General features: G+C 34.5%; 1 protein-coding gene across 1 annotated transcript in view; it reads left to right on the top strand.

The window, feature by feature from the left end:
• Positions 1-24: 24 nt before the first annotated feature.
• LOC113507415 overlaps positions 25-27,511 on the top strand; it is a 32,588-nt gene continuing 5,101 nt past the window's right edge. Inside the window, exons 1-2 of the mRNA XM_026890275.1 lie at positions 25-146; positions 14,917-15,004. Coding sequence (XP_026746076.1) covers positions 48-146; positions 14,917-15,004 — 187 coding nt within the window. The 5' untranslated portion in view covers positions 25-47. The remainder of the gene's footprint in view (positions 147-14,916; positions 15,005-27,511) is intronic.

The following is a 27,511-nucleotide window of genomic DNA, read 5'->3' as shown; positions in this document are numbered from 1 at the left end:
GATTAAATAGATTATAGTACAGTTACTAACAAGCTTTTCTTCTGCAGATGAAAGCGTGGAGCGCTCACGAGCAGGACACGACGCTGTCTTGCTGCCGGACGCTGCACGTCAAACACGCTGCTTATGCTAGCGCCCTCTATACACTGGTAAGTACTTTAATTTATTTGGAACTTATAGGATAAAGCAAAGAAGTTTTATGTATTTAGACTCCAAAATCTAGAATGATTTATTATTTTAGTTGGAAACAATTTTTTTGGCTATGCCATTTATGATGCGATGACAAAATAAGAAGGAAGAATGCGGTTGAAACCGCTAAATGTAGGTGATAACTAGGTTCTGGTTGAATAAAACTGTTTAATTGCGTTTATATTTGGCTAAACCTATAATTATAGTCATCAATGTAACTGAAAGCATTAAACACTTATTCTTGGTAGTCGAAATCTGTGATGGGTTTTGTTTCACATAATTATCGTAATGAATACACGGAAAAAATATTGCTGTAGGACGTATAAAAACATATTTCGGTAACCTAATAACTGGCTATTTTCGTTTTAATAAAGATACAAGACAAGGTTTCCGCCCATCAATCTAATAAAATCCCGGTTGAGGGAGTATTACGACACGATATATTCTGAGCCCCGCAATTCTCTTAAGTACTCAATCCCACATTATATTACCGCATTAAGTAATTTATTCCGTTACACGTAACACAATAAACCTGGAGTAGTAGTACTTGAGGGTTTTAAAAATAACCGACAATAATCTTTGTGAAATAAAAATAAGGCTGGTAACACAGCTGTCCGGGAGACATCGTTTCCGACCGGAGTGATGCGGATTGGTCTGTTGGTCTTCAATGTTAAAACGTAACATCGTTTTAGAACACTGCTGGCGGAACTTCTTTGGGCCGGCCGTACGGATTTTCGGAATGTAGACCCACTTTATTTGGATTGGGAATCATCAAATGACTCCTCCGATTTTGGAAAAAGATTGGGACTGCAAGACTTTTACTAACTAAAACCCACCCAAGTTACTTCTCTTGGTAAGCCCTTAGGCCAAAAACCCGGCAAGCATCAGCCGTAATGAGCTAAACCTACCGGCACGAGCCTGGTCCTGATCGGATGGTGAAATAATAAATCCCAATGTAGTCACACGTGAAGCACTTAAACAATGTTTCTTTGACCGCTCCAGGTTGAGATCGTACAGCGTTCAGCTCAAACCAATTTTTGGCCAACGTGTTCGTGTCTCCCAAGTACGTTCGGCCCATACCTTTTTCTAGCCAGCTGTGTAACCAGCCTTAGTCCGTCAGACGCGGGTGCGGAAGCCTCGACGGGGTAATTATGTATAACAAAAGACAAGTCGAGGTTTTTTCTTAACTTTTTACCCTCATTCTTCTTCCCTCGGTTTCACCTTAATCGTTATAATTAGTGCTTTAACTGGTAATTCGTTTTTGTTTTGTATTTTCGGACTTTTTTGCGGTTTCTGTTTGGATAAGTGGAGTAACGTGATGTATTATTTCAGGGAGCTGTTTCTTTATATGAATGAAATTTATTCAAGTTTTTAGGGAAACTATTGTTTTTTTACATATTATGGACTTCCCATTGCCTGTTGCTGCTAACACCATTAAAATTTCATTGCACTTCATGCATATTTTCAAAAACCTGTTGAGTCATTTAGCCAAACTTATTTGAAGATAGCTACAGTTATAAAAACACAGCTACACTTTTTCGAATACTTAAAAACAAACACACACACAAACACAGTGCCGTATTTCTACCAAATATTCCCAGCTATCTGTGAAAACAATAAAATTCAAACACGACTAGACGTCGAGGTTATATGTAAATGCCAACTAAAACAGTTCATATAAGTGGATCCTACAATTTCAATCTGAATTCTCTAGCCGGTGTAGGTAATCCTAGCTGTCTGGATAACTCACGTCAACGACCTATGGCCTTGGTGTTATTGTATGAGCAAGAAACACACCTATTTGCCAGGTGTAAGTTCGAAAACACCCTGTTGCTTAGCGGCCAAAATTAAAAACCTATAATAGGTAAGCATATTTCAATCTCATTTTCAAAAATGATATTTTGACATGTTGTTACCCTTTGAATTATACCAGTGTCAAAAACTCTTGTCTAAATTGTAAATCATAGTTATGAAGTGGAGACTTTTCTGCTCAAAATTAAATAGAGTCAAGGGTTACTCTATCACCTACCTTTTTGATTTATTTCGTAAAACATTAACGAAATTTCCAAACTTAGGCGATGCTTTCTCAAAAAACGTTGTATGTTCCAAAATCATTTCAATACCCAAGAAGGAAGATCATGATTGACAAGAAATACCTTGTCATAGCTCAACAAATTACATATTTTATTATTATTTTAGACAACTACTTACCAAGAAGGTCAAAGTCAGCGATAAGCTTCCTTTGCCCACCATGTCACTATTTTTCCTTTTCTACAAAGTTCTTGGCTCTTTGGAGTTTTACGCGTCAGTAAATTCCTTAGAAAAAGACACAGATATAAAAGACCTAAATTATACAAATACTACTAATTATTACAAATTATTGCAGAAAATCCTCCCAAGTTTCCTTCATTGTGTTGTCAAATTGTGTCCTGTGCCCCATGCATAGAAATCCATACATATAATCACAAGGCCACCAATATAAACAAACAGAACTTCGGATAATCGTTACATAACTAGAAGATTGATTGCTAAAGTATACACTTTATGGATAATATTATTTGTTAGCTTCATTCAATGACCTAGTTCCCGAGTCTGTGTCGACTAGTTTCGATATCTGTATGCCGCTTGAATACTGAATAAGGAGTCCTCTAGATAATCTTTTATATTTATAGTTTTGACGTATTTTGTTTGTGTTGTTGTAAGTTGGATAGATATGGGCAGATTTTTTCATACAAAAATTGTTTTACTTTTCGCTCCTTTACTCGGTAAGGTTCTAAATAACCAGAATCGATGATGAAGAGTTTATCGTCTTATAAAACGGGTTCTTTAATTACCACTTAGAGTTTGTTTAAAGAATCAAATCGGTAATGAGATTGTGAGGTGGAAGGTGGAGTGATCGTCATGGTACTTAGAGTTAATTGTAGTTCAAGCAGAAGAGATTTAAAGTGTTCACGAAGTCGATGACAGATTATCTAATAATAGTAACTCGGGCTGTATGGTGCAGGCTGAAGACTAGGTAATGTGTCCTAACCTGGAGAAGTCCTATTGCCAGCAGTGGGCCGCAAACGGCAGTCAATTCATTTGCAGAGCACATATGTAGATAAACAAATTATTGACTTCTAAACCACTGAACAAGAAGAACCACTTCAAAATCAATATTTGCCACTATAAAGTATTCTATATAACGCTATCAAGAGCTAAGGCAGTCCAACTTAAGCAAGCAATAAGTAACAATACCAATTTTAGTATAACTATAAATCGATTACAACCCCTCAAGATACTGAACGCTATACAAATTCACTTCAAGTAAATTGTTCTCATTAATAGTTAGAAACTCTTGAGCCTTGCTACAAGACAAATCATAGCAAGTGCGACTTACATGCTTATGTCTTGTCAGACGGAGGGTACTGAGTTACGAAGTTTTAACATGATTTGTAACTGAGATTGTTAGGCTGCGATTTCAGTGTGGATACTGAGTGAAGAATATGTTTTAGAACCTATAGCATTGCTGTATTAACAGAAGGCTACATATTAAAATCAGCCTTTAGAAATTCCCCGTGCGATGTTGGGCACATGCCACATGGTGTATACGGAAAGTTTAAGGATTGATTACTCAATGAGGGTTGGCGATTTCTTATTTCATTTTTTCTAATCTGATTGCTTTACGATGATTTCCCACAATGTTTACCGATGGTGTCTTTGAATAATGAATGAGAAACATAACTTAGTAAAACTCGCATTGTAAATTGCCAGCGTTCTGGTTGAAAGTACACCTCATGGTTACAAATTCATAAAAAACCACATGAAAACAACCTGACAACCTGACATTTGACAATAAAAGTACTTAAAAACGAATTCTAGACACAGATTCATAGTGTGAACACAGCCTTAGACTTTCAGACTAAAATGTTCGTTTGATTATCAAATTGGGGCTTGTTCTGTTGTATTAAATTTCTATTTACTGAATGAAACTTGATAAGTGTTTTTTGAAGCCATATTTGTTCTTCATTACAAACTTAGTTATGAAATAAAATATCTTACTGTTTTAGATATCTTTTAAGAATTATTCTAAGACTTGCTTATTTGAATTATTTTTATAAGAGAGTAATAAAATGTAATATTGTTTAAAACTGGCTGAGCTTGTGGACGTTTGACGCCCAACGGTCTTCTGCTCACTTCACCGTCGTGTTCAAGACAGGAACAAATAAAAAAATATTGACAGTTCTAATTTTATCCTGGTTATATTTGTAAATGTATATTTTTACTCTTCACGTTTAAACTCCTTGCGCAATTTCAATACAGCGTCATCGGATACCCTAGATTAGCAAAAAGGCTTTTATCCGACTAAGTCGAAGAATTGGTGGGTTTTTGGAGCTAAAATCGACACGTGGATGAGAATGATTCTAATAATTATAGGTTAGGTGTTCTATTATTATTTTAATCTCAAGGTAAATAATAGACAAAACGCGATCTTAACATATTTACAACGTTATTCGACTCAATTACGAACAAAGATAAATTTCATATCGACCCAAATACTTGCACACGAAGCATTAAATCCTTTTCAGGCTAAATCCGTTTCTAATTCGACGTAAGTTCGAGTCCGATTCAGGCTAATTGCGAGCCATAATTAATGTTTGCAATCTATTGCGCGCTGAATGAACTTAGTCGCCGATAACCGGATGTTACAGCGTAATGGATGTCGTCCTATGGGATATATATCAAAGATTATGTGTATGGATTGATACGACGATATTTTTTGTTACTTTCCCCCTGGGAAGAAGTCTTCCTTATTTTATTGCCATCTCTTTCTGGTTTAGCTATGCATTGCCATGTTTTTTTGGAGTTTAAATGGATTACGATATCGGATATTAGTATGACCTTCGATATGAACATTTTATTCATTTACTTCATGTTTTACACCCACTTCTACATAGTCATTTGTTTCTCCTGTCCTCAATGAAAAATCAAAAATGCTTTCTGTTTCGAAAAGGTTAAAGGTTAACTATAGGAAACAAAGAATTTTTTTTTATTCTGAGTGGGTAGTATAGTTGATTAGTTTATGTTAAACGTAGACCATCTATTTTTAAACAAACATTTATCTAACAATATTTTTCATAGACGGCTTAAAACGGCAAAATTAATGACAGTATAAAAGCAAGATAAAGATAATAGAACATAATAAAACGTAGTTAAGTATTGCTAACACGGCGAGTCGAGGCCATCGCAACTAGCGTGGAAAGGCTATGTAGGCGGGATGTCTGTCGTTATATCTCGTATCAATATATTGAAGGTACCTCTACTGTGTTATCGGAATAAGTAATAGATACACTATAAGTTTTCAATATTGAACTTTTGAACAATGTGTTAAAGTATAAAAGAGACCTCCGTAAATGACAAAGTTGTTTTTGTTCCAATGCTAGGCAATGGTTTACTGTGACAGCAATGTCTGAGAATTTTTGCCATAACTTGAACATAGCCTTGTTTTAATTGAAGTTTAGTAACATTACTTACGTGTACAGATTTAGATAATATCAAACCATTTTGAAAACAAAAAACCTTTTTCTCCTAACTAAAAACTTGGTAAACAATTGTTAAAAAAAACAATCCTTTTTGTAACGTTTACGAGGTATAAAATGTATGCATTAATATTTACTCTCTAGGGAAACAAACCGCGCAGTTTGTCCAGTATTTAAAAACATTCGTGTTGGTATAAATTAGTCGCTCCGATATTTGCATATAACATTAGCGCCAACATGGACGGGTGGCGCGGAATTATAATAATTGTCCTTGTGTTTTAATTATTGTGACGCTTTTTTGTATTACGTACATAAGTAATGTTTGTGGAGTATCGTGTAGGTATAATAATGTGTCGTGAATGATTTTCTGAATTATTGTTGTGATTGGAAAGGAATTTTTTTTTATGTTTCTGTTATGTAGTCCAGTTTAAGATTAGATCCGGCAAAGCGGGTCCGTGATCTAGTTTGAAGGCATATTTTTCTAATTTCGTATTCAGGGTAGTATAAATTTATTAGGTTCATCATAGATAGCCGAAATAGAAATGGACCTTACAAAAATTTGTGTTCGTTTGATAGATTGAAGTTTCGTTATTAAAATGAATTGTTTCTTAAATTACTTGGTAACTTCTTCAATCTTCCATGCTTATCATCCTAGCCTTTTCCCAACTGTGTTGGAGTTGGCTTCCAGTCTTACCTAGCTAAGTGACCTCCTGAACCCAGTTAAGCAGAATAACGCATTTCTAAATAAATTAAGAGACAATTATGTTACAAAAGAGCTCCCCTATTAATTCTAAAACATATTCATCTAGAAACCTGTAATTTGAAGGTCGCTCTCATGAACAAGGTTAGAGTATAAACTAGCTCTGGGTCGTGACTACTTGACCAGAAGCGGGATCAACTCGCACGGGACAAATGTTTGTGAATAACATATTCATATCTGCAATATGCAATTCGTAGTCTCAGAGCGAACAAGATACAACAAATTGAATTTTGAAATATACGTTTTAGATTGGGGAATGTAGGTTATGTAAGAAGATAGGATGTGCAATAAAGTATCATATTATTTTAATTTTCTCCGATGCAATATTTTATATCTAATGTGAAAAAAAAAATGTTAAAATGATAACAGATAATAAAAAAAGAAATATACCGGATGATCGATGACCATGAAAAAGCTGGCTATTTCGGACTAGATGTGGGAGGCAGAGAACCTTGTGTGATAGGCCGACTCCAGCAGAGGATCGTAGGTAATAGGTTAAGTTGACTGATTGTACCCTTTTTATTTTTAGCACCATGAGCTAGTGATATCTAGGACAGCTAGACAGACATAATCGCATAAAACTGCTAATGAGCGCACCGTCCACAGTGATCCAGCCACTAGTCATACTACCAAATACTACTGCCATACTACCCAATAATAATATAAAATGTTTCAATGGTTTACTCACACGTGTAAGTCACAAATCGAGACACTAACGCCGCGTCATCTCATGATATAAGACTCCGGTTTTGTCCAAAACTAGCCGGGCAATCGCAATAAATACACGTGATAATTACGAATGGTTAAACTGTTGCATCATTTATAATTAATCATTCTCACGATACTTACTATTGATGTATAGAAATCAAATATCAAAAAGAAAAATATCAAAACGTCTTCCTAAAATCAAAACAGCTGAGCAATTTAACAAAAACGAATACCAACACGTCTTCATGAAAACATATTGTTTATAATGCACATTCTTAAAGCATCGCAGGTGGCAAGTATGTCAATAACTGGGACGGTAGGTTCGCATTCCGCCACGAGAGGTAACACTCATGCAAGGCTATGACAATGTTCTGAGAATTTTATTGCATTTCTCCATATATGAGCTGGAAGCAATATCAACTTTTTATGACATTGAATATGCTTGCGTGGAGAATTTTATTAAAAATATTGCGATGTAGTGAATCATTTTATAGGGTTTTAGATTCTTTATGACTTTAAGGAAATGAGTAAAACAGTGACAACATCGTAATTAAAAAAATTGGTGTTGAAAAATGATAATTTACGATTTTATAATCAAACTTTAAGGTATGTTTTGCGATATAATTTAATTATTCGATTTATTATTTAAAGGCAGCTTCAATCACCCAAACGATTTCATTTTCATTACTATTGCTGGTTACAATACAACATTGAACAAATAAAAATTTTTCATTCAAAAATGATCGAGCATTTTGCATAGTGTTACAATTTAGTCCTCTGGTCTCCGCACTACCGAACAGGCACAAAACAAAACTACGAAAAACTGCAGTTCCGTTTACAATGAATGGCTTATGATTTAGAGCACCGGGTTTGTGAAACTAGTCCAAAATCCGAAAAAATCTACACAACAGGAAAGTAAATAACGTTTCGGATTTCGGAAAATGGTTTTTCAATATTCAGGGTTTATTCGTATACTTTGTACACAGCGTTATAAACTTATAACTTTCGGTTTTGGTGTTTGTTTTTTTTTTTATTTCAAAAAGAGCATTTAAATACGCATAACCATAGTTGTTTATAGGTTGTGTTGTATAGGCATGTAGGCTTTATATTTAAGCATAAATCGAAACGTTAACTTACTGTAGAATGGCGTTCTATGATTCCAATAATTTGAAATTCAGGCCAGATTCCTTGCCGAGGCAGTAGGATTGTCGAAAACTGTTAACGTGGCCCCGATACACAAAGGGAAAGGTAAGGAACATCAGTGGGTTTTTCAGTTGAAGTCTGACGGTTCTGTGCGACCTAAAGTGAATGGAGTAATTTCATGATATCCTTTCTTAAAGAAAAGGCTTCAAGCTCGCCTCTGCAAGTACGCAGTATCTTATAATATTTAAGAAACTTTAAAAAAGTCACGCGAGAAGTTGCCTCCGTTGGAACCAAACCTCCACCCTCGTGAATAGAAAACCACGATACCTACTAACCATCATTAACATAGTTAATAATTACTATTTCATTCTATTCTAATTATAACAAAACCACATTGAACACAAACATTTCAGTAATTAAATAACAAAGACGTATATTATAACAATAGCAAAAACATAAGCCCTTTATAAATAATAACTCGACAATAATTTATTCTGAAAACATTACGTCATTTCCGTGGACCAAATATCCATAATTTATTATTGGAAAGCTGATTGTTGGTGGTTTTCGCCCGACATGATATTAACGCGATGTTGACAATGTAAGTAAATTAAATTTGTAGTAAAACATTTTGTTTAACACGTATAATGCGTGGGATGAATATGTATACATGTTATAGGGATTTGTGTGTTCAGGGATGTATTATTTTTTGTCATGAAAGAGCTATGTAATATTTATTTTGCAAACAAAAGTCTGATGAAATGGTGTTGTTTGAGGACACTGGAGATCAATAATTAGGACTAGTGGGGACTAAAAAGTATACACTACCTTCAAATCTTGTGATTGGTTGTTATTACTTCACGCGAAATAAGCAACAATTAGATGACTCTTGATAAAGCGAGTGTAAATCGAGCTAACCCCTAACAAAACTAATGGTCTATTTGACATTCCATGGCAAATCCCGAAAAAAATGAAAGTTAAGCAACGAACAGACTATCCGATAAACCGTGCGTCTAAGGGCCGCAGATTGTCTCTATTAAAATACTACAAACAAAATGGTTAGCGGTTTTATTACGTCAGATAACATGACTCAATTATAACACATACATTTGATGCTCAATAGTTTGACAGCGGTAATTATATTTGAATTGTGCGAAACACGTTCAAAGCAGTATTGTGTTGGAGCAAGGCCAAAAATGGCGAATTTTCAACGTTTCCGTCGAACCCGCCGTTAGACGTTAAGTATGGTCGGCTGGTGTCAAGTAATTGTTTGTAATATCGTTTGGGAAATGGTGACGTAAGTTTTTATGAGGACAGTGTATGGGTTATGTTATTATACGTTAATGAAAATGAATGAGCATTTGGAAGAATTAAATTGATGCCACAATCAATAAGTTTTTGTGTTATTTTCGATATGACAATCATCATTTTGTGTCATCGACAAGTCTTGGTGTTTTTGCGCATGTTATTTGAATCTTTTTTCAATCCTCCGCGAAACAAGAATTAAATTCCACACAGCATTCGTATTTTTTTTTAAATAAGCTTACAACATCCTCATTATCAACAATCTGCAACAGTTAGATAATAAGTACCTTATCTAAGACGCCATTCCCAGTACTAAGCGGCCACACGATAGGTTAGTACAACGCTCAGACTGCGGTTAACCACACAACCGTACTATGTAAGCAGGTTCTAATAGGAACTCGACAAGGGACAGATGTAAGTGTGGAAGAGAGACGACGCTATACGCCTTGTATTGCCGTCTCGCTTACACAAACACGAATCTTATTTTAATTGGTGGCGTTAGACTCTCAGTTCTCAGTTTCCACGCGAATTGGAACATTTGCGTTTTATAGTTTTGTTTTAAAATAAGAGATATTGTTTGTAGAGATTACTTAGAATGTACATTATTATGTTGTCCAGCAAAAGTACTTTATAAATTTAAAATTTATTAAGATATCTTTACAGGTTTACTCTAAAAAAATATGTATTAAATTAATTTACGATTAATAATTAATATACAATGTGGCGCTACAATGGTGACATTAATGATATTGTATAATGCACTTTCTTAGGACCCTGTTAGCATTCAATTGGGAAGACCTAAAAATACTTCTTGTTTCTCCCCACTTCATTATTTTCATAAAAAAAACCAACATATTAATACAAAATCCTTGAGAAATTTAATAAAATTCTGTATGAATCTTACGTCACACTTAATAAACTCATAGGTAAAGATTTATTCTACGGCGGGTTGCTTAAAAAAAATACTTTCAATAATGTATGAACATACAAAGTAAAAGTACAAGTATTTAAAAATACTCAAGTTTTGAGATAAAACGTCATCTAAAACCGTAGAACATCAGTAAACATAAATTTTCCCCGCATTTCGTTAAAAAGTTACAGCCTAGACTCATTTTGAGCTATTAACTCTGTTCCTTTAAGTTACGCGAATAACTTATTAGGGTAAGTTTAAGCTGCGAAAGCAATTTATCTTTGTCTCGACTTGTGATAGAACCTTTATAGTGATGAATAATTATAGTACTTAATTTAAAAATGTATCTGCAGTCTTGGAAGTTTTTTTAATTCTTTAAACTTCCTTCAGACGGGGACTACAAATGGGGATGGCAGATGGGTAATTAACTATTTTTTTAGGATCTAAGAGTTCTGACGTTCTGATTTGGAAGAATACTGACTAAAAACTCATAACTCCTCGTGAGTGTAACTTACAGAATTATTAAGTCGAGTTTCTGCCAAGGGCTTGCAATATTGAGATGTAAAGTACTTCTAATATTTTTATAATAACTATCGTGAGACTGATTCATTATTAAATGATGTAACGGTTTACTCACGCGTATTTATCGGGGTAGCCCGACTAGTTTCGGACCCAACCGGAGTCCTTAATCATGAGCAGACGCGGCGGGGTCGCGAGTCGAACAGTTCGACTCGCGACCCCGCCGCGTCTATCTCGCGTCGGGTCCGAAACTAGTCGGGCTACCCCGATAAATACGCGTGAGTAAACCGTTACATCATTTAATAAAGTACTTCTAAGTTTTGCACGTATTTCAGATCCCAATAACTTTAATTTTGTAAATGTAAAATGATGACTTAGAACTTAGTTTGTAAGGTGTTTATTGTTTCCTTATCTTGAGCTAAGATTAAGATAAACTATTTAAAGATTTCAGTTGATACATTAAAAAAATATAAGTTTAATCGCATACATTTTTTTAAGAGGCGTCGTTAAATACTGACATTTATAACAACAAAAATATAAAAATAGTATTACCATCGAAATTCAAAATGCTAAATGGTTGGGAAAAAAAATATACCATTTATTAATCGTAAATCGAACGACTCTTTTATTCTTCAACGCTTGCAAATATTCAATGAATGTGTACGGTAATAAAACAATGAATAATAGAAAATACCGGACAACGGTGAATGAAAAGGGAGCAACAAAAAACTGGAATAGCAACAAAACATATTGCGCTGGAATTCCGCTCGAATACCATCGCAATTCAAACCCGCGCTCATTTAATATAAACTGACCATATCATGCGTGGATACGCATGATAAAATTATGCAACATCTGTGAGCGCTAACGTAAATGAACGAAGCCATTACATAATACATAGGGGTATATAACAAAGGTAACCACATCGGAATTGGGTCAGCACTCCTCGAGTTATAAAGTTCAGCTTGTTTTATTTAGGATGTTTCGTGGGAATTAATTATGTACATTAATTAGGTCGACTTCTTTATTATAAGGGTGTTGATTAGGTGACAAGTATTAAGTAATGGGGAACTGCTACGCTTGCGATTGTATGGACTTAATATAATGTGAACTCTTTTGTTAAATATTAAATTATGTGTTTCATATTGTTTTGCCAACAGTTAAAACAATATGGTAAAATATTTTCTACTGGATTTGTTAGTATAGCGTTATTTCATCGTTAAAAATGTTTAATTTTTCATAAAAATAGCACAGAAGAAAATTAAGAAATAATAAACGGAATTAAAGATAATTTTCTCGGAAACCAGAGTATTCTGGGTCATCGAAATTGCTTTCATCTATACTGTAAAGACAAGTAACAATATTTTTTTTTAGATTTGAGAAAACTGGCAGTTTTATTTTTTGTACTTCTACAACTTCGTACATAGCACCCAGATAAATAAAATAGTATTCTTCAAACTCCACACTAAAGTCTTTTTCTACACGTTTGATAAATGCAGGCACATAAACAGTTCCACATTCCCTGATAAAGTCCGTTGGTATAACTTGCGGCTATTACCGAAGTTTCGATAGCACGAAGTGAACAGATGTCGGCGCCAAGTTTGTGCAAGTGTCGTCAGTATTGCACAAGTTCAAGCAAACTGGTGTTCTGAATCGTGCACGCGGATGATGCTTTCCTGTAGAATAATTGGCTCAATATTAGCTAATATATTTGAATAAAAGTTCAATCAACAATTCTTGTATTATATCTTCAAGAAGTTGTCTTCTTGAAGTTGTCTTGAAGATATAATACAAGAATTGTGTTTTTACGGGCTAAAGATATATTATTTTATAGCTAAACTCGTCGACAGACCACAAAAAAATATCACACATATTTCCAGGTAGGCCTTTCGCATAATATGCCATGTGCAATGGAATGTTTTACTCTTGATATACGTGTTATTAAACTCATATTAACAAAAAAAATCTTGCCATCACATTTTAGTAATAAGAAAATACTTCGCATTTAACAAAAACAATTAAACTCAAACACGAAAAAGTTCTATTACAAAAAGGCAACAACAAATAGGAGGACACACCTAAACCCATAAAATCATTGTAATCACCGAATTGTTTACTAGGCGCGGTAACAATGCCCGCACTAATGTTTATTGCCAATGGCACTATTGACAAAACCCATTGAAAGCTTTTCCCCACCACGCCATGGCCAACACCAAGTTCATTCAAATTAACGAGCTGATAACAATCTCCATTGACGTTTTAATTGTACCTTTACAATGAATACTTTTGATATTGCAAGCATTGTATTCTGAATTTATCGATAGAATCGTCGAATACGCAAGGTCAATAAAGAAGAATAAGCCACGTTTACTGCGGTTGGACAAAAGATAAATTATCATATTTCGCTGTTCTGAAAGTAATTAGCATTCGTTTTTGAATTAACGTATTAATTATGGTTTGGAGAATTGGAACCATTGTGGTCAGATATAAAAATCCTTTTATTTAAGTTGAAAAGAAATAAAATGGTGTTTTACATTTTTTATGTGTATCAGTTGGGAAAATTAGGATATATTCTCGATAATTTTATTTCAACATGAATGATTATTAAAATCGATTTCTTAAAAAATAATGTAGTTCCTATAATATAATGGTATTTACTAACGCAATTGATTCCGTAGCGGTGAACAAAGTGACCGTAGCAAATTTCGTAGAGGCGTAGCAGTGACGTCAAATGTAGCGGTCATACACCTTTTTTTATTTATAGAGTGTAATTTATTAAGCAGTATAGTGGGCACGTTATATCAACAGGCAATCTTCCTTAACTTTTAATAAAGACATTGGTATAAATCTGTGTAGAGCTATTTTCCTATAGGTAACAATACTGACATACGTTTTAATATTGATCAGAATATTTTAAATATGGCCGTGCCTAAGCTGTATTTGCACAAATTGATCGACCACAGGATAAACTACACTTGATACGGACGGTCCGTGAATAGGTGACCTATGTCATAACGAGTTCTTAGGTGATTCGGAAAGCACTTAAAACTGTGGATCCCGGGTGTTATTCATACATTTTTAACAGTCTTCCCGGGTAGTCAGAAGCTAGAAAGTCTGACAACCAGTCTTACTAAGGGGTATCGTGTTGCCACTTAACTGGGTTGAGGAGTTCAGAATATAGGCAGTTGCTTCTTGTAAAACATTGGTACTTAACTGCATTCGGTTAGAGTTAGACTAAAGGCCGACTGAAACATAGCTGGGATTTAAATGGAGCCGTTCACACAAATCAAGACCTGTGTAATACCTCGGAATTATTAGATCAAGAACCCATTCCTGAAATTGTTCCTTAACAAATCCATGAAAGAAATGTTTAACCACATCTGACACAATGAAGTTACTGCCAATAATGACGTCATAAACTATTGTATTACGGATTAAGGCACCCTTAAAGCACGTTATTACTGCCTATTCCCTTTCAAACGAGGAGATAAAATACTATAGTTATCCATCTTCTGTCTTTATTACCCCCATCTATTTTGAGCGAGATAGGGCTATGTATTTACGCAATTAAACTCGGGACTAACTTTGCCCTACTTAGAAATGCGAGGTACCTGTAGATTCATTTATCTGATTGTGAAGTGACTTGACTTTATATGAAGTTTCTGCCTTAGAATTTATCTACCTAAATTGTGTGAAGGTTGAAGGTCAGAAACTCAAAAAAAAGGGTTTTCCTTTTTATCTTCTTACTTATAATTATTGATATTGAAGTATAAATTAAGTATTAAGAGATCTCCCTTTTTTGGTGTGTGTCCGTTTAGTAAATATTTCATGTAAATCATGAAGTAACTGAAGTTCGTTTGTTTCAGAATATATCAATACTAGTGGTGCTGTTGTACAGTTGGCGGATCGGTGTTAATGCGAAGAGGTATAAGGAGTTAGACGACGTTTATTATGGTAAGCACAATTATCTAATCTAAATTATCATTTATCTCAAATAAGACAAACAATGCTCAGAAGTCCTTTCATAATGCTATGAATTTTTCACTTTTTGACAATTTTTATTCCATAATCTTATACTTAAAAAAACACACACAAACATACTTGTTACAAAAGCAACAAAAAACAAAACAGCAACGCATCCAATTAAAATAATGAAAATCACGAAACAAAAAGTACGTTAAACTTAGAAAAACTTTTTTCACTTTGAACTAACAACGGTCTAACTATCTTCAAAGAAAACCTATTACAAAGTAAAAAGACTGCCGAAAGTTTTTTGCCAACAAAATACTATTTGAAAGTGGGGTGCGATACCCAATTACTGGACGACCGGCAATTATTAACTGTATGCTGGCCTCTTTGAACTTTGCAAAAAGGCTCTAGTTTAATTTGATTTGTAAAAACGAATCTATTGTCAGAAACTAATCGGTAGCTATTAGTTTTTCGTTTACATTTAGAATGTAAAAGAAACAATTATGTTTAATTAAGTATATGAAAACAACGGTAGTGACAAAAATAAAATCAATCTATTTTCTATTTCCATCAGAAAAATACGCGTATTCAAAAAATCTTTCAAATCGCCTTAGCCTTTTAGGAGTATGAACTACTGTTAGATACACCCGTAAAGTAGAAACATAAATAAGCAATTACATATTAAACAATGCCCGAAAGATGAACTATATTTTTTCGGTCTCAGTTTGGAACTGAAACACAGGTTAATTTAAACATATTAATCAACCCTTATCTGTTTGATAACAACAAAAGTAATAAATATGCTTTGTGTGTATTTTTATACAAACAACCTATCATTACCAAAAAAGTTGATAAATACCAGTTGTTTTATGATATCAACAGATACACAGCAATATTAACCAAACTCAGATGATTGATGGTATAAAACTCAATGGATTGCGGTCGTAAAAATGCGAGGGTCTTCAATTATGAGCCCAAACGATTAATTTTTGCCATAAATACAGAAAGATAAACTGACGAACATTGATACTGCCTGAATTACAGTATATTTGGAGAATAGGCACTCAATCAAATGGTATCGGTGAAAATGTGACATAGACTAAAACAAATGTCCTCTGATACTGGGCTACTGAATATGATTCGTTTGAATTGGGGCATAGATATACACGACATTAGCCTTCTGTTCTGACTTAAAACGATTTATTTTCCTTTTTCTTGATACTCCTTGCAATTTTACGAATTTTAACAAACACACCTTAACTTAGAACAAATATTTTCCAAACACAAAAATACATGTCTAATGCGGGAATGGAACTTGCGATACATCGTGCATTGTGGTCAATGGCTTTGTGAGTCTATTACCCGTACAGACAGATTTAATTGTAAAGGTCCTTTCGCGAATTCAATAATGTATATCTATAACGTCTTACGTAAGTCAAAGCCAATTATTGTTATTTCGATTGCTCAATAACTACGTTGTATTGGGAGCTCAATACAATAACTAGGGTCTAGTATTATTTCTTAATTGAATACAAGAGGCTCTTACAAATATAGGCTACTGAGATATCGAACAATCATGTCTGAATGTTTATTCAACCCATTATTTTAAACCTAGTTCAGTAGTAAGGTTTAGTTGATGCTTTGAGTGGGATAAATGAAGTTTGGGTTACATACATTATCTCTTGTTTTTTTTTGTAGATACAAACTCGTAAATCCCCATTGCCCTGGGCAGACAAGGAAAACTCTTGTCCCGTAAACCACAAAGGTTTTACAGTTTTGGGACAAAAGGGATAATACTACCTGACAAAAAGTAGTGAAAACTTTGCTTTTCTACGTGCCATGGAACTGATCAGTAGATCTGAGGCATAAAACTGCATAAACTTTTTGGGTAGATATATATTATATTTGTTTCTCTGTATTTTGCGGTCTGTCTGTGTGTGTTTGTGGTATACAGCTGACTCACCAAATATAGTGAAACTTGAAGCCGAAACGGGTAAAGGATTAATATTTATTCATGTAAGGGCACAATTCAAGTAAGCAAAATTTTACCAGCCAAAAACTATTTTTGGATATGTGATACAGGTCTCCAAAATTCATCTGAAAATTATAACGTATTTATATTTGGTGATCTCCAAAAATGTGAGCCTGCATCGGACCTCATATTCTATTCTCATAATGCTTAGTCATTAAACCTCCAACACACTTAGGGCTTCATGAATTTTCTAGTTCACTCGGCTGAGCATCAAGGACACAAAAACCGGGCAAGTAGTTAAGCAAAATTCAACGGGGCTTAGCTGAAAATTCACAGCCGTAATATACTGTCAGATTAAAATTTTACTTTGAAAATTCTTGGTTTTAATCTTCATTATTTTGACTTTGGTTCTGTAAAAAAAATACATAATCTCCCAAGATGATTATCTTAAGTCACTAGCTTGCAGATTGTCCAAAGCTACATGTGCACAAAATGAAATAATATTATTTTTGCATGTTACCAACAATACCTGTGCCCCCAATACAGAAGCTGACATATGTATAATATCTACATTATTGCAATAACTTCGATAATTATGCATATTACTGATATATAGATCTCCATTTCGCTTATTAACAATTTCACGTTTTATTATTAGGTAACCGCACTCTGTCCCAATATTAATCTATCTCTCGCCTAATAAAATATCGATTACCGATATCCACCGTTAAATCTCTATAAGTATCCATCGAATTTTATAAGCCCAATCTCTTCATTTAACAGCCCAATAAACCTCACCTTCGTTCAAAAGAATCGTCATTTTCGTACCATCCACCTATAGAACCTTTATCAATATCAATTCATGAATATTCAAATCACGAGGAAGTGAATGAAGATTTCTTTGCACATTATTCTGAAGCTCGAAATATCTCCCGTTGGGCGTTGGCTACAAAAGAAACAATTTCGTTCGTAAAAAGTGTCTAGAGACGGAGAAATTACTCATCGACTCAATTATGAACGATTCTCTTTGATTCATCGACAATATTAATTATTGCGAGTTATTCGTTACGGTCCAAGATTGGCATTGTGAGAAAATTAAGTGTTATTTTCTTTCAATTGGTATTGGACTGAGTTAATAGAAAATGGAAGGTTTTTGCTCAGACAATTGTCTTCGTCGCCTCGGCGTTGCGTTTTCTTTTTGTTACAATTTTAGATTTGTGATTCAAATTCGTTCTGACTTCGCGAAGCAATTTTCTCTCCATATTTATATGTGAATGCAATTTTCTTGAAACCTTTAATCTTACTGTGACTTACACTAGTGTAATAACATTTTGAGAAACCGTATTTTTTCCATTCATTGTTGACTACAAGGGTTTCCGAGTATTTGAGGTCACCAAGCGAAACCCACGGTCACGATTAAAGAAGACGTAGAAAGAGTGCCTGATCCACGAATGCTTGTCCAGGGTTTGAGTGTCTTCGTGCATGTGACTTGAATGTTTGAGAAACCCCCAAGGCACAACGATTAAATTCCTTACTGCGGGGGTCGTCATAATATTGCTACCTTATTCTTTATCAGAAGTGTGCTCGAAGGCATTAGATGACACAAGTCTGAAGGTGGTCAAACAAATCGTGTCTCATAAATACAAGGATAATCCAAACAAGGTGAAAATCATAAGAAAAATCTCGCACTTTTATCAAAAAAGCCACCTTCCTCCCTAACCCTCGTATATCAATACAAACGGCGCCTGTAATATGTAATGTAAACATTGATACCAAGGTCGTTATTACCGAGAAATATCGCTATATTATTCATGCTACGATTCGGTACCCTATACATTTATACATAAGTGTGTTCTTGTCAGCGCTTATGGCGTTCCGAACGCGCAATGTATGCTAACCGGATGATAAATGTCGCTATATTTTCTTCGTGCTACCTGTTAAGGAAGCAGTGTGTAGTTTTATTTTTGACATCATTTCGTTCGGTTTTTTCGCTTTTGGACGTGACTGCGGATAAAATATGAGTGTGTTGGGAAAAAATATGAAAAAGAATTTATTTTTTTGGAACTAGACCAGTGCAATGTTGGAGTTCATAAATTAAGATATTGTGAGCTCATTTTAATGTGTCTATTGGAATGTTTAGCGGTACAAAGTAAAAACTTGCTTGGTATCTGCAAAATGACACATATTTTAGTTAGAAATAATAAATTCTTCGAGTATATTATAACGAGTTGTGTGTTGAAATGGGACACAGGCGTGGTTAACGAGGGCTGAAAAATGCAGTCTGAGCAACGTCGCTGATGATTTCCGTACCTTCTATAACGACTATTATTTGAAACGTGAATTTACTTACATACCTCGATGATTAAAAAGGCAGGGTATCATTAGACTGTACTTCTCACAGATAAGCACAATGCCCATACCCCATTTCGGGTTTCACGAGAAATATGACATACGTATCATTGTGATGCGTTTGAGGCTGTATGGAAGGTGGTCTTATCTGAATGCTTATAGTAATGCAAGATGATTGCGTGATTCAGTGACGCTTTATATGTTTTATTTATTTTATGTTATGTTTTTTGTTAGTTTTTGCTGTTCTTATCATGTATTTCAATCACTCATCATGGGTCACTTCAAATCATGGGTTTGAAACCCTATTGTATACCTGTATAATGAAACCCTTTGTAGCTATGTATCTTAAAATTGGAATCATATTTATTTTCTCCCGATCACTCGAGAGTTTTAATCAAACCCAATTAATTTCATCAAACAGTTTTTGATTTAATTACGCTCGGGAACTAACCGCATTCGATAGGTAATCAGATGTGGTTCGAATGATACTCGTAACTCAAAATAAACAAAATCGAGTCAATAATTAAATTATTTATAACGTTTATTTCGATCGTAATTAGATTTGTGGCAGAATTAATAAAAAAAAAACGATTTTCCCGATACTGTATTAAAAGAAGAATTATGACTACCTCAAACCAATACATAGATTTAATATAAATAAAATTATATATTACTGCTGGGCACAGAACTATTCTCATACTTGGAAGGATTGAACATTGAACTGTTTGACATTGTTTTGTTACTCCATCTGTCACTGTGGTTTATTGGAATAACTAGCTGTTACTCGCGTCCGCTTGGATAGAAAATAAGATGTTTTCTCGTAATAAATCGTAGCCTATGTATTAATCCAGGGTGTAAGCTAAATCCATACCAAATTTTATTAAAATCGGTTCAGCCGTTTCTTCACAAACTTTCGCCTTTATAACATTAGTGGGATTAAGTTAAAGTATGCATATAATTTGGAAAAGGAATATTAGCATCGATGGATATTAGAATTTATGCTCCGTGCATACAAATCCATACATTGATTTGCAAGGCACTAAAATAATCACATAAATACAGCAGTATTCGAAAGACCAAGTTGGGTAAAGGCATACCGATCTAAAGAATACGCGAGGTTCGAACCCGGACTCGGCTATCCGTGCCGTTGTCAATATTTCCAGCGTGCTAGTATTTTTTCTCTAAAATTATGATATTAATATTTGTAATCGAACGAACTAAAATCACCCCTATCACGCAACTCATTTTGATTTCAACCTATTTATGAGTTACGATTTCAATATATTATTATGTGTAACACAAATCCATTTCATTTAGAGCAATAATAGCTAGTATTTGACCTGATTTGATTTGCAAAATTTAAACAATTGAACGTGTAATTGCAATTGTTTTCTGGTTCCGATAAATTATTTGCATGATTAGTATAACTTACTATTACTAAACCAGTGCTTAACAAGCTGAATGAACTATTTTACAAAGTTTTTTTTTTATAAACGACTTCTGCTGTTGGAATCTAATCCATGCGTCGTCTATACGTGGATCGAACCTACAAGACGTTGTGAACTGTGGATTTCACGTGGTGACGTCAACCACTCGGATTTCCATGAAGTCATTATGGCCAGTCTTCCGCACCATGGCTCATGTTTCATAAAGACAGGCCAGTCTTCTCGCCGCCACGTGAAAGGACTATTAAAAAACTAAAAGTAAAAGATATTTATGATAATGAAACATATACCGTATCTTATTACTGTATTCGTAAGACTCAGATTAGCACACCCACGTCATATTATTATTCGTATTAAAGCCACATTTTCCAACTTTCAAAATAACTATAAATTCTTAAAATATTCATTCCAACATTTCGAAATTCTCCCGATCTTGCACTCCGAAATGCAATAAAATTCTTAGAATTCAGGTGTGGCGAATTTCGTAGGTGTACATAAAATAACTGTAAAGAGAATTTTAAATGAATAAGACCACTTCCATTCTCGCTCGCATACGAGGCCATGCTGACCAAGATAGAATAAAACCTTATTTATTCAAATCCTTCGAAGCTTTGAATTTAACAACCTACGTAAGTGTGTATTCGTAGTTTTAAGAAGATTGTTAAGAACGCCACTGGCGTGTTTAAAAAATCTCATAGGGAAAAGACTACACATAAAAGAAAAGCACTCGTTATATCTCCCTATATAATTATGTTTGCAAGATAAATACAAAAACTTGAAGATTCTTAACGAATACAGGCTTAATCCAAATTATACGTTTCAAATATAAAATGAGGATTTACTTAACTGTCTATAAAGGTTTTATATAAAAATGACGTAATTTAGCCAGATAATGTTCAAGAAATCTTACAGAAAACCGATCCATGATGCAATAGAAGGTAAAAGCCGATAAATCAGATATTGCACCGAGATAATGGCCAATAAAGGAAACCTAGTTTATTGTGCTGCAGCCCTCATCAATAATAATAACACATTAACAAGCTTTACTACATTTGAATTTATAGCTTTGGGAGTAATTATTACTGTATTGCTTTTGGTATATATTATAGACTTGGTCTAGTTGGATCTCGAAAAGTGGAATCCTGAAAAAGAACTCAATAAGTGACCAAAAAATATGAAATTATGTCATCTTCGGCGTTTCATATCTCATTTATTTTAACTAAGCTATAATAGTAGTTACTTCTGAGAACATACCTCGTCTAAGAATAAAAGAAAATGGCCATAGATTATGATATGATTTCATGTTTTTTAATTTTAATTGCCTCATTTTTACTCCGATTATTTATGAAGCCATGACCTATGAATTTTATAAGAATTTATTGATTTTTTTTATAATCTCACGTTATTTTATTCCAATTATAATCAATTTTCAAGTGACCTTGGTACTGCTTGAGTTACGCATTTTCTTACTACCTTTATTGACGGCTTTGCCTATACGATACGACATGACATCAACGTCGAGTCACCGAAAGAAATTCTAAGATATCAAACTATATCACTGTATCAGCAACCGCTGATTTATCAAAGATTTTGCGCCCACAACTAAGGTCCTACACAAACAGACCTTACCTCATAACTCCAGCACGTTCGCTAACACGTTCCTAGAATATATTATCTTCGCATTTCCCAATCCTATGAATATAGAACGATACGATATACCTAGAACATTATCCGTTTTAGTTTCAGTGACGTAGCTCTAGAGCCTACCACGAGCTGTTTATATAAGACAGTTGACGTTGTCAGAGCGAGACACCATTATGAAGAGTGTTGTCTATCTCGCTTCCACTATAGGAATAGTCATATTTGACAGCTTATAACACAGGTAAAGATATATTTTATTAATGCAAACGTCAACCTCTTTTGCGTATCCATGAAACATCGGTTTGATGGCAGTGCCACTTAATTTAAGTTGTAAATTTGTTACAGATTTTTATGTTAGATGTCACCCTTTTTTATTTAATGAAGCGACGGTTTGGACTTTTCTTTAACTCTAAACGGTAGCTTGTTATTAACTCTCTGAATTAATGAGTAAAGAGAAAAAGGTCTGTAACCCAAATGTGAAGTTGTGGTAAATGAATTGCGGGGTTCTCAGAAAATTAATTTATAAACATTACTCAATTTTGAATAGTCAATTTTATAACTGTAACTTTCCTAGTTACAGTTCTAAAATCGACCGTTCAAAATTAGGCAATAACTTGTGTATTCTGAAGACATCGCATTTACAACACCTTCACGACTTTCTGCATCATATATTAATCTTACCTCTAGTGTTTATCGATAGACGTATGAATACTTAAAACCATTTCTTACTTAGATTTAATCCTCAATCCTTCAACTAAGCAAGTAAATGACAAATTGAGCTTCTGAAATGTCAAAGATTAATGTCAACGGTCACTTGGCGTCACCCCGAGACCCCGAATGTCAAAGTTGATGTGGAGCCCCATTATGAACATTCATCTAATGCGTATTCACTTATCGCGGCCTCACCCCAATCTATATCAATAAATGCATACGTTAGGGATATGAACGGATCTCTAGAAGAGCGCAAAAATCGTATATGATTTACTGAAACTCTTATTTACATACATTATCATTATTTTCCCAAAAGTAGATAAACATTTATTGCACCAGAAACAAAATGATGAGACTCTCAAGGAAGCAACTTACTCGTAAATCTTTATGAAATGCTCGTAAAAATCATGCAAAATCACAAAATATAATCTTAAGCTCAACTTTGTAAACGAAAATTCGTGTAAGCCAAAATGATTAAATGCCTAATATAATAAAGTATTAAATCCCACATGCGCGCGACGCTGTGAGGTAAATTTTAAAATTAGCTTCTAGGGAAACCAGTTTATATGAAATTGATGTAAACATCCTTGTATTAGAAAACGTCCCGTTTCTGATGGTGTTCATAATTTCCTTGATCATATGGAAATTGCCTTTCGTAGTTTGCGGAACTTATGAGATATGAATGACGATTTAAATTCGCTAAACTATTTCGCCTTTGACCTACATATACTGAGTGCTGTTCGGCTCTTGTTTTAATTTAGGTCTACTAATAACAATTATATTTGTCGACTTCTTTTGAATAGAATCAAAAAAGAAAAACAGTAATATAGATAATGAATATTTTGATAAAAAATATTTTTAAAAAGAAGAAATTTTAGCTTAAGCACTTTAAAGAATAAAAGTTCATTCGAGTCATTTGTATAAATTTTTGTTGAGAATTCTTAAATTCTTTTTATCAGTTAGCAAGCTCAGTCCTTTAAATGTTTTGTTGGGAAATTCGCAAAGCGTTTAAGAGGTTTATGAATTTGCATAATCTCTCAACTGAGTGGAATATGCTTGTTACGAGTTCATCGAAACAATTTAGCGAAGATGGACCATTATATTTTTCGCCGACACCGCGGGATTGTTCAGATGTTTTCTTAGCATTCATAATTCTTCATGTACTTTGGGGATATAATGAATGAAACTGAAATATCAAAAACATACACGAATAATCTAAGAAAGAAAAATAGTAAAACTGAACTTTGACTAGGTTCCTTTCGAAAACTGACTGACTGAATTGTAATGGCAGCCGCTGTGAGCCATGAAAATTCATGGAAAGAAGCCTTAGACCGGAAAGCAATAGGGATTGGCGGGCTGGAATTGATCTGATTACATTACACCAAAGATAATCGTGCTAATATCGACTCATTTTCTGGACAAACACCACACCCTGTGCAACACAATACTATAGCATCCAACATAACCCACAATGTCCTGACGAAAGCATCCCATACAAAGAGTTTGACCCTACTTATGCAGCACACTCCGAGTACTTATGTACCCCACAAATGAATTATACAAGGGAACCTTTTCACTGGGTATTTCTTATTCACCCTGTCTTACATTACTACCTAAGCTTCCTGTTCTTAGACGGTTATTATCTTCCACAGAAATAGGGGATCCCATTTACAGTAATCTTGTGAATCACCTTTTTTCAGTATACACCCTGTGTAATTTAATTTTGTCTTGGGGAATTGAATTGGTTGATTTGATTAAGGTAGGCCCAAATTCTCTAAATGAAGTGACAATGCTGGTTGTTTGATTATCGTCACCCTCTCTTTGTATGTAAATGTGTGTACACACAAACAAACGTGTTGAAATAAATTGATCATTCATTTAAATAAAGGAGTGGATAAAAAACTGAAAATAGTTAAATGAAATCACGGCTTTCCGAGTGTTAAGGTAACTATGCTTAACTCACTTTGCGCGACGTGTCGCAGCTTTGATCCTCGTATAGAACAAGCGTTTGTGTTGCCCACGAATGCTTGTCCTAAGTGTAGGTATTTGTGCATACGACTTAAATATTTGTGAGTGCACTAGAGAATTAAATCCACGGATCCTGATTTTAATCCTGATTTTAAATAAATAAGAAACATCTTCAAACAGAAAGAGGATTCTACGTATACAGATTTGTAATGGTGTAAAATTAAAAAACTCTTCTATAAAAAGAAAGGAACATTCAGAGACCAGTTCATTTAAACACAATTCACAATAACACCCACTTACAAAAAAACAACAAGAACTCTTTTAAACGAAAATAACATGATAGCCTTCTTAAATCTGGCTATAAAGCATAAAGGACATAAGTGAAACAATTCACCGCTCGGGCAGACGGCACTACACCACAATGTCCGCCATTCGTCTCTGGCGTAATTTCGTCCATCTTGCGACACGGTCCCTAGAAAACTTCTAAGTGAACAACGAAAACCTTTTCATGAGCTTAACATATTTCAGTGAGTATTTTCTTGAAACTATATTTTAGTTATTGTGCTCTTGGCTTGTTATAATGGGGGAATGTACAGCATTGTTGTCTTCGCATTAGAAATATGTTGAAAGCTCACGTTCAATGTTGAGGATGTAGAGACGATGAAAAAAACGTACGAAAGTTAGGTTTCGTGTGTAGTTTTTGATTGAGTGTCGTACTTAACAATTTTATAAGTTTTAGCTGTGAAAGGGTTATAAATTCATATTAGTTGTACCAACCTACTGTAACTAATTAACAATGATGAAGGCAACAGCAGTCCTGAGAATACTTACAGCAGGGAATTAAAATCACGTCAGTCTACACGGACGGTTTAATAAACCTGAAACTATGTGGTATATCAAGCATATGAAAAATAAAAATGCCAAGCAATAATCAGTAGTCAATAGAATTCAAATACATTACCATAATACCCAAGACACGAGACAATAAATAGTTCACCAAAAACCTTAACAATTCACGACTTCTTGGAACTCCGTAATGATGTTCATCTACCAATTATGTGAAGAGGATACGCTTTACATCCACTTTGGAAGGTCCCGAAATACCTTTGCTTAGATGAGCACAAGTTTCTTGGGTCCTCGAGTACCGCTTGCACAATGAAGAGATTCTCAAGTAATACTTGATAGACGATTAATCGTTTAGGGTACACGTGTTTTGTTCATCAAAGGAGTACTTTTGGGAAGCCTTTGGTAAAATGGATCAGAATTTAATTATTTTATCCCACTAAGTAGGTCTCACGTTTTCATTTAGTTTCATGCCTTTAATTAATGTGTGTATGCTTGACGCGGGCGGTCCGTTGATGGATGACCATCTTTGTCATAACAAGTTCCTATGGTTTCGGAGGGCACGTTCAATTGAGGGTCCCGGGTGTTATTCATACATCCTTGATTGTCGTTACAGGTAGTCAGAAGCCAGTTAGGCAGGTCAGATAGGCAATCGCTCCTTGTAAAACACTATAACTTAGCCGAGCCGGGAAGACGGGCAGCCGATGATGAATCAATGTGTTAAAAAACATAAATATGCAATGACTTTATTCTCCTGAGGTAGAAAAACATCATAAATAATACTGAATAAATTAAATCCATTACAATAATAGGTATACAAATATAAAGTCGCAACGACCCCACCTGGTTGGAATGAAAGGGGAAGAATTCTCATTATCAAGCCCCGCTTTCCGGAATGCGAACAATTGTTGTAATAGAGCACGCGTGTCAAATACCTTTCAAGTTGTTTACGAATATATGTTGAGGTTAAGTTCTTTTGGACAGGTATTTATCGCTTAGCATGTTTACTTACGCGTACAACTTAGTACTTTGTATTTACTCCACCTTCTGCGGTAAACTTGAGTAGACTTTCTTTTTTTGTTACACGTCAAGCTTTTTATGGTTTTGAATCTTTTCCTACGGTACTTACTGAAAGAAGAAGATTTTTCTTAGCTTTTTCCTTCCATTTCTTTTAAAAGGTGCTATGCGAGAAGACTGTCTAAATACGAGTATTTAGGAGACCACGTCAAGAACCTAAGTGCCTACTTCATGTCGAAAAAAAGTGTCGCTCTATACGTATGTAGTTATATTTTTTCGTTTTAGCTGAAAGCGTTATTATTTCGTTCAAGCTCGTGACAAGGCTTTTAGTTTCAGACTCCAGCAAACATAGCCAATTATTAAAGTGCCACCTGTGGCAAGTCGGTAAACTAGCCAGATATGTGGAACATGGCTATTTATTAACAGAACTAGATTTAGCCTTCTAGGCGACTGAGCCTCTTTTGTCGCTGAGGTATATTAGAATTTACTTTTGAGAATACTGTAATATATTATTATGTAGGAATGTAATATACTCGTACATGTAAT

The sequence above is a fragment of the Trichoplusia ni genome, unplaced genomic scaffold (genome assembly GCF_003590095.1).
Source record: "Trichoplusia ni isolate ovarian cell line Hi5 unplaced genomic scaffold, tn1 tig00002002, whole genome shotgun sequence".
Taxonomy (NCBI): domain Eukaryota; kingdom Metazoa; phylum Arthropoda; class Insecta; order Lepidoptera; family Noctuidae; genus Trichoplusia; species Trichoplusia ni.
This window is presented reverse-complemented; position numbering and strand designations above follow the sequence as displayed.